This window comes from Apis dorsata, unplaced genomic scaffold (genome assembly GCF_000469605.1).
Source record: "Apis dorsata unplaced genomic scaffold, Apis dorsata 1.3 scaffold_801, whole genome shotgun sequence".
In the NCBI taxonomy this organism is placed as follows: Eukaryota; Metazoa; Arthropoda; class Insecta; order Hymenoptera; family Apidae; genus Apis; species Apis dorsata.
The window spans coordinates 95,182-104,066 of NW_006263941.1; the positions used below are offsets into that span (position 1 = coordinate 95,182).

At 23.9% G+C, this 8,885-nt stretch overlaps 1 protein-coding gene across 1 annotated transcript; it reads left to right on the plus strand.

Moving 5' to 3' along the window:
- The first annotated feature begins 2,030 nt into the window (after nucleotides 1-2,030).
- On the plus strand, nucleotides 2,031-7,353 carry LOC102678471. Its single transcript, XM_006623020.2, has 3 exons — nucleotides 2,031-2,365; nucleotides 2,784-2,901; nucleotides 5,613-7,353. Exons 1-3 carry the CDS (start codon nucleotides 2,216-2,218, stop codon nucleotides 5,795-5,797), a joined length of 453 nt encoding a protein of 150 aa, XP_006623083.1. The 5' UTR covers nucleotides 2,031-2,215; the 3' UTR covers nucleotides 5,798-7,353.
- Nucleotides 7,354-8,885: the final 1,532 nt, after the last annotated feature.

An 8,885-nucleotide genomic window follows, 5' to 3' on the forward strand; every position in this document is an offset into this window, starting at 1 on the left:
AATCATCTCAATTATGATAATCAAAATATAATTATTACTAACTCTAATCTTTTTTTATTTTTTTTCTAAATATTTTGGAGAATTTTAAATTTATAAAAATTAAAAACTGAAGGTTAGATTTAAATTTGACAACTTTTAAAAAGAAAAGTTCTAGTATTTAGGGAAAAAATTTCAAAAAATTTGTTTAATTAGAAATTATGAAAAATTTTGATATCAAGTTATCAGTTCAATATAAAATAAGATTACAATATTAATAATGATAGTAAAATTAAAATTTAATATGACATTATAAAGAAAATATATGATAGAATATATAGGTTTATATGATCTTATAAACCTATATTTTTTGATAGAATTAACATCTAAAAAATATATTATAGTATATTAGTAGTTATATTAAATATTGTGATTTTTTTATTATGATTTAAGTATTTGCATTATATATGATAAATAAAATTAATTATCTTCTTGAAATTTAAATATTATATCATATTATATCAAAATTTCAAAGTAGCATAAATTAGAATTATAAATTAATAAATAATAATTAAAGGTCAAAATCATTTTTTGATATCTTTGAAAAAAATATTTTTGTTATTTAAGAATGCTCAAAAAATGATGTTAATTTTAATTCATTATTCTATCTTATCTTGTCTTTCAAAAAATATCTTTAAAATTAAAGAGATGGCGTTAACGATCAATTTTTCTTTGTTCAATCATTGCTTTTCTTATTTATATTTGTTTTTAGTATGTAACTATAAATGAAATAGGGAATATTATTTGAACACACATTTCTCTTTCAAAACTATGATGTATCTTAATGTAAAAAATATATGTATTACTTTACAATCTATCTTTAAGATGATAATTTTGTAAAGTAGAGTATATTTTAATATATTTTAATATAAAATATGACGCGAATATTTTTCTCTTATAAATCATACAATTTTTATCTTATTTTATTTTACTCGTTGTTTGTGAGATATGTAAGATATATACATATCTTATTATATATATATATATATATATATATAGGAAAGCGTTTATTAGAGAAAATTTTAAATATATTTGAAATTTAACAAAAGTTTTTTTTACTTCGATTGATTGTATCAATTTTTCTTCATTAGATTGAATATGACTTTTAAATTCTATTTTAAATCGTAAATAAAAATTTTTGATTTTTTACATAGTTAATAATTCAAAATATAGAAAATCTATAAGATGATAAGTTTATATTATTCTATCTTTCATCTATGATTAAATTTTTTAAAATAGAAATTTCTTTTTTTTTTTTTCAAAATTGCAAATTTAATCCATTCAATTGGTAAATCTTTTTGTATTTGTTGATGTACATTTTTTATTAGTTATTATTGATTAGTTAGATCGAATGTAATTCTTAATTATAATTTAAAAATTTAAAAAGTCTTAAAAGAAATTTTGATAAAGTAAAAAAATAATTTAATTTGATTGAGTAATACATAATAAAATAATCTAAATGTAATTTAAAAAAAAGAAGCAAAAGAAGTTCAAGTATAATATAATGATTAAAATAATACAAATTATTCATATATTTTTTTAAAATATTGCATGCAACGCGATATGCAAACTGTTAATATATTCTTAAAATAATATACTCATGGATATCTTTGGAGAATCTAAAAAAAATAAGTATAATTGGTATTAATAAATTTTATAATCTTAATAAATTTTTTTATTAGAAAAAATTTTGTGAAAAACGAAATTAGATTGAATAAAAAGACATTTATTTCTATCTTTATTTATAAACTTAATATTTATAAACTTCAATTGTTTATAATTTAATAAATAAATTTTAATCAATATTTTTGCATATTAATTTTTTTATTCTAAAATTGATCTTCCATGAATATATTACGTCATATAACGATTCGAAAAATATACAAATACTACGTAATACTACGTAATACAAAATAAATTTAATGATTGTAAAATAGAATTATTATGTTATAATCATTAAATTATTTTGCACGAAATAATTTAAATGTGAGCTTTAGTGATCATACTTCGAATGGCTCTATTCTATGCCATGTCGTAATGTAGGATATCCCCTCCAGAAGGTAGATGGAGAAGTCAAACTATCGGTGTGCTTCTTTTTACCTGACCGCCAGTCACAATTTCAAATTATCCAGGACGAGTTGTGAGCTTTTTTCGTCGCGCGTGTTTCCACGACAGCGTGATGCATTCTCGCGGTACATTTTTATTTCTTTGTTATTCGTTTCTGATGATAAACCATCATTGTTGCGAGGAAAATGTCACTAGTGTTACGGAAGAAAACGCGTTAGCGAAATTAGTAAAAATGTTTTCAAAACCCGGGGCATTCAAACGAGTAAGTTTCAAAAATTACATATTTTTTTCAATATTGTTGAAAATATAGGATATTGCAAAAAATATTAGAAAAAAAAATTTTCTCAAAAAATAGTGTAAATTTTCACATAACAGATGCTTATTTGAACGAATATAATTATAATTATAATGATTTTATAATGATTTTTTCTTCTTTGTTTTTTTCATAAACAAAAATTTTAAAATAAAAAAATTTGAATTCGATAATTTTTATTTCTCTTTTAGATTAAGTTTAATTCTTTACATGAATGTACGTTAAAATATGCATATATAAAAGCAAAGGCGAAGTTAAAAATATCAACAATTCTCTCAATGATTTGAAACAATTAATGTTTTAAAGTTCTAATAATTATAAGAATGTCATATCTTAAATCCAATGAAGATGTCCAATTGACTTTCAGATTAACGCAATACTCGGTGAAAATTCGATCGAAGAATCTTTCACGTCTTGTCCAAAAGGCGAGGAAGGCCTCGAATGCAGAAGAGCTGAGGCCAGGCGATCCGTCGATTGTCCTCAAGGTAATCATACAAGGATTTCAAAACTTTACGTGCATATATGTATAAAAATAATACATAAATAAACGAATATAAAATTAATATATTAAAAAAAAAAATATTATTTTCGCATTCCAGTTAGATAATCTTAATTGTATATTACATATAAACACACGACTTTCCGCGATGTATAATAGAGATTCTAACCTTGACATAGCCACTCCCAGACATTGTTTGCTCATGTTAAATGCACACGATCACACGAAAGCATTAATGTATGAATTAGATCTATCATTTAATTGAACGAAACACTATTTTTCGCATTTTATTATATTTGATTTAAACGTTTTTAATTTATATTTAAATGTATTTATTGATATGTAATATAATAAATCATTTTCTCGGGAATAATGCCAATTGGGAAACAGTTTTTACTTTGAAAAATATGAATATAAATAGCAAGATAATTGGAATTTATACGGATTAATGAAAAAAATTCTGATGATTCTTTAATTAAAAAATATTAAGGAAAATTTAATGGCTAGTAATAAATAGAAAAAACGAAGTATTGTGAAGCATAATTCAATGCATATATATTGCATAATGCTGCAAAATATGAAATATTGCATTATACATATATATTTTTGAAAATATTTAATTAATCATCAGTGCAATTGTACTATTGCATATTTATAAAAAAAATAAAAAAGAAAAAAAAAAGAAAATAAAAACTCATTCATTTTCCTTTTGCTTAAAAATATTTTTTATCTTTAATTAATGATTATATTTATTATTGTTGTGGTACTTTAATTTTTTCTCGTAAAAATATATCATTAACCAATTAATTATATTTTTAATTATTTTAAATAATGTAACATTAACCCTTCGCGATTGAAAGATTGGATATCAGCCTAATAACACACTTTCACTAACAACAACTCCAATAAAAAATACTACACTTCGTGAAGATTTTATTAAAATTAATCGAAATATATATTATAGCAACTTCTAGCTTCATATTGTTTGCATATCATTATTAATTTCAGAATGTTCATTTATCAATTGAATGTACGTTATTGAATTCCATTAAATCATATAGAAAGTAATAATTCATTTTATAAATGCATTTTTCTTTGAAAAATAGAAACTTTAGTTTCTATTTTTACCTTAAAGATCGGAATATTAACCCCTTGAGAAAGAATTGGATAGATGCCTGAAGATGTACTTTCACCATGTATCATTATAAAGTCGCTTTACTTCTATTTCTTAAATTTTTATATTAAAAATTATTATTTACAATTTATGGAAATTATCATTAAAATTTAATTTGGAATCAACTTTAAAAAGTATAATAAAATATAAAATATAAAATAAAATAAAATTAAAAAATATTAATTTTAAAAAAAATAATTTTTTTTTCATAAAAATTAGAATTTTTTCGAAAATAAATTTATATGATGATAATTGAATCGTTTAAATAAGTTATCAATTATATTTTGTTTAATTAAACCTTATCTCTAAGAGATAATAGAAAATATCCGATATAATCGATACAATGATCATGAAAAATCAATTTTAATTAACGTAAATTTATTTATAATTTAATCTATAATTTATAATCTAAAATAATTATTTCTACAATAAGAAAAATTTATTATTATAAAACTCTTAAGCAATTTGAAAGCAGAAAATTAAACGTTTATTTTTACTACGCGTATTGCAATTTTTTCCAAGAGAATAATTTATAATAATCAACGCAGTGCTTGTGTATTCCATCTTACATCTCTTCCTTTCACTATTCAACGATCAAGAAACTACGATTTAGCGAGTGAACTATATACAAGACATGTGTGGTTTTATCGAACCATCTAATTATCATATACAGAATGCAATCATTGATCTGTTTAAATTCTTCAACAATGTGTTAATTTTTTACCTCTTCTTTTTTCATAATCCATATTTTTTTATATCAATTAAAAAAAATGTTCACTTTAAAAAAATATAGATTATAAAAATTGAATGTAAGAAAAAATTGTATCAATTGTATCAATTAAAAAAAAATGAATGACAAATATATATATATATATATATTTCGTAATCGTAATGTTTAAGAAAATAGCGACTTGTCTTGTTTTTAGTTCAGTTACTGTATAAAAAATACACACGTGCGATATACGATACGTTTTACCTGTGTTCCTCTTCTTTCCCCTTTTCGTTATGGTTATTTAACATAAGGAGTCGAATATCTTATGATGCAAGCACGTTGCTTTAGTAATGGAATTGCAATCCGTTATCGAGAAGACGGAGCAAATGGAAAAAATAAAATATGTGGTGTAGAGAAATCGCTTCTAGTAAAAATATATTTATATTTATAATTTAAAATAAAATAGCAATAAAGCTAATCAATAATTATTGAAAGATATTTTATATAATATCATAAGTATAAAATAAAAGATTTTTAATAAATTAAAAAATCAGGATCAAAGAATTAAATTCTATCCAAATTATCTAAATGCAAGTTTTTCATTTAAAACAAGAATTTAAAGAAATTATCATTAAAATCTGAAAAAAGTATCAATTTAACATTGTTACTGATTCATATAATTTTTTATATTCAATTTTTACAATGATTCATCTATTATTTTGTGTAATCGAATCGAATAGAATATTGATTAAAAATAAACGTTTGCGAATTTCATTTTTGATTATCAATATTTCTTCTTGTCTCTTTCCAGGCGACTGCTATTGCTATAATTGTGCTGCAGCTGGTCCTGAGTTATGGGCATCCTGTTGTCGTGAAAGCTTGCGATGCTGTTCGCATCTTGCAGCGGCATGTCGTACCTGCGACCATCCAACACTATACCCGTTTTGCTCAAAACACTTTAAAAAATGTCTTGTCGAATTGAAAAAGCAAAATTAACATCTGTTCTTTACGATACGATTAATTTTCATTATAAGGGCAAATATCGAATGAAACATAAGAAAATAGGACTAATAGGTTATAACAGTTTCTAAGCATTGAATTAGAAATAAGAGAAAGAATATTTCAACAAAATGAAGATACATTTTAAAAACACGGTTAACAACTGTAACCATGACCAAATTTTATAATATTTTTACATAACTATAAATTAAATCCGTACAAAATGATAACACGAATGAAATTCGCGTAGGTTAAGTTAATCGACAATCGTATCTTGCATAAGTTGAAAGTTTTACGCCGAGTTTCTAAATATAGCGCTTATCTTTCGACCCGTTAAACTGGTCCCCGTTTCAATTTTTTTTGTGCTACGTTACATTACGTACCAGATAGGGTAACGCGAAACGTGAGATGCCGTGATAAATCGTACCTGAACTCATGTAAAACTCTAAAACTCGTGTAACTCTTTTTTTTTTTTTTTTCTTTCGCGAAATATCGAAGAGGAAGAGGAAACAACGGTGAATTCATTGATAGAGAAGCAACAGAAAGGAAGACATATTCGATATGTCCGATAATAACAGATTAGACAATAAGATAACGTTTTTACTATGTACAGAAAAAAAAAAAATCAATAAAAAAGAAAAGAATAAGAACAAAAGAAGTATTAGAATTTATAATGACGAAATTCTTGAGCGTTCATAGGTCAATGTACAAACATAGTAAAAAGTTAATGTACCTCCTAAAGACTAAACGATCGCAGGCCATTAATCCGCCGCTTTTTGTATCTTAACGATTATTGAGAACATTTGAGTTATGCAGTTACTGTCCAAGCAATAGACAAAAAGTAACAGACGGTTTGACAAGTCGCACATTTACAAAATACCTTGCCAATCGAAACGTACGAAAAGTAATACAACGCTGCTTCGAGAAAATTTTTCTCTTCGACGGATATTTTTTCATTCATTTCTTTTTTTTTTTTTTTGTTTTTACATGTAACATTAAAAGCTGACAATTCGAGAGTACAAATAATAAATCATCACTCAAAATACAATCATTGATAAGCTTTATTTGTGTAGTCTTCAGAGTATTTAGTAATCCGTACTTTTTTAAAACTACTAAATCCTATAAATTGTGGGGGCAGAGACTTTGATCAGGTAGCCAGACTTAAATTATACAGAATAATACGAATTTGACTTCATTTTTCTTTTTTGTTTTTGGACGTAAAATTTTCATGTTTAAAGAATTATTTTATACATTTTTTTCTTTTCATTTTCGCAATTCTTTTTAAATCGTTTACTGCATCCCCACGAAATATCGGACCTCGTTTCTTTACACAACATTTTATTTATTTTTTCTCCAAATATCTTATATAGAATGCTATTCCGCGAAATTCGAAGTTCTATATTGCTTTACCTATATATATTAAATCGAATTTTCGATTCGTTTCATTTTCTTTGCTGTTTCTTGTTCCATTTGTTTCACACTACCGCCATACGTGAAACTTCTAGCATAAGTATTTTTCCTTTCTTTCATTTTAATATTCTTTTTGTAGCAAAAAAAAATTTTTGTTTCTATTTCTTTCTCGTTTTTCTCTTGTGTTTAGTATATAAAATTATAGTTTTGCAACTGAGAATGCTCTCAGTTTTTAAATCAGCACCACACAGAGGTGAAAGACAAGACTAGAAAAGAAGATAGGAAGAAACGTAGTTACTCTTTTTTTCTTTTTCGTTTTTTTCGAATTTTCGTTTTGCATTGCTGTGAAAAAAGAATGTAATGTGATTTTTTTTTTTTAAAACTTTTTCTCATTTTTGCATATTTAAATTCGTATTTAAAAGAATGTAATCAAATTATCTACGTTTCGACGAATCGTCAATAAACACTAAACACCTTGCGCGATTTCGGCAGTCATAAGAGTGATGATGCTGCGCGCGCATCTTCACTTTTCTTTCGTTTATTTTTATTCTTAATTAATATAGCGATTGATCGCGAAGCAAGGGAGGCTGGTGAAAAAACGCAAATGCTTAATACATATATAATATAATAATATAGAAATAATTGATCCTTAATATATATATATATATATAATCATAACATATTATATATATAATATATAATTAAGATACAAATGATTGCAATAGTTTTTAGGATTTGAGTTCGGTTATTTAATTTTACTGTATTAAATTTTAATTTTTTGTTTTACAGAATAAATATTATTTTTATCAGAGTAATTATCATTAATATGCAAAATCAAAATTTTTTAATATGAATAATTTAGAATTATTAAAATTAAATAACTCAACCCAAAATGTTCTAAGTCATAACATGACTCTAATTAAATATTAAATGTATTTTTTTTTATCTTTTTTCTGGAATTTCCTGAAATTAAAAAGTTGAGCATATATGATAATTGATTAATAATATTAAATTAGAATATATTTATCATGTATAATTATTGTGCGTTAAATGACCATGCACTCTCTGGCTTCACGTAATGACGATAAAATATGAATAAATCCGCTTCTTTCATTTTTATCTTTTCTTTCTTTTTTTTCTTTTTTTTTCTTTTTTTTCTTTTTTTTCTTTTTTTTTTTTTTACGATCAGAAGAATAATAGCGGTAGCGTCCTGGCAAAAATGACAATTGACAACGATGATATTACTTCGATTCCTTTACATAAAACACAGATCTTGATCTATTATGCGATCGACTTATTACGGTGTACATGTATATCAAGTATGAGTTCAAAATCTATCACGAAGTACAAAGAGAGATTGATTATGCTATTTTTAGTTTATTAACTTGTATATACCGAGAAATATCAAGACTACAGTTAACTATATATTTAGTGATTCGGAAATTGTGACCAAGATCGGTTGGTTAGCCAGTAATCAATGAAAAATCAGATTATTTAGAGTAGGAGTGGTAATTGTAAGTATTGCTTGGGATGTGTGTCGGAGAGATTTTGTTTTCACTCTTTCTTTCTTTCTTTTTTTTCTTTTTTTTTTTTTTGTAAAGTATAGATAAGTTTTTTTTTTCATTTTGTTTTTTTTTTTTTTTTTTTTTTTAAAATTTAAAAAATTTTTTTTCTT

Excerpts from the sequence above, each read along its gene's own strand:
- LOC102678471 (XM_006623020.2), top strand. The coding sequence starts at position 2,216 with ATGCATTCTCGCGGTACATTTTTATTTCTTTGTTATTCGTTTCTGATG. Across the intron at positions 2,366-2,783 it reads AACCCGGGGCATTCAAACGA|ATTAACGCAATACTCGGTGA; the intron begins GTAAGTTTCAAA and ends ATTGACTTTCAG. Across the intron at positions 2,902-5,612 it reads ATCCGTCGATTGTCCTCAAG|GCGACTGCTATTGCTATAAT; the intron begins GTAATCATACAA and ends GTCTCTTTCCAG.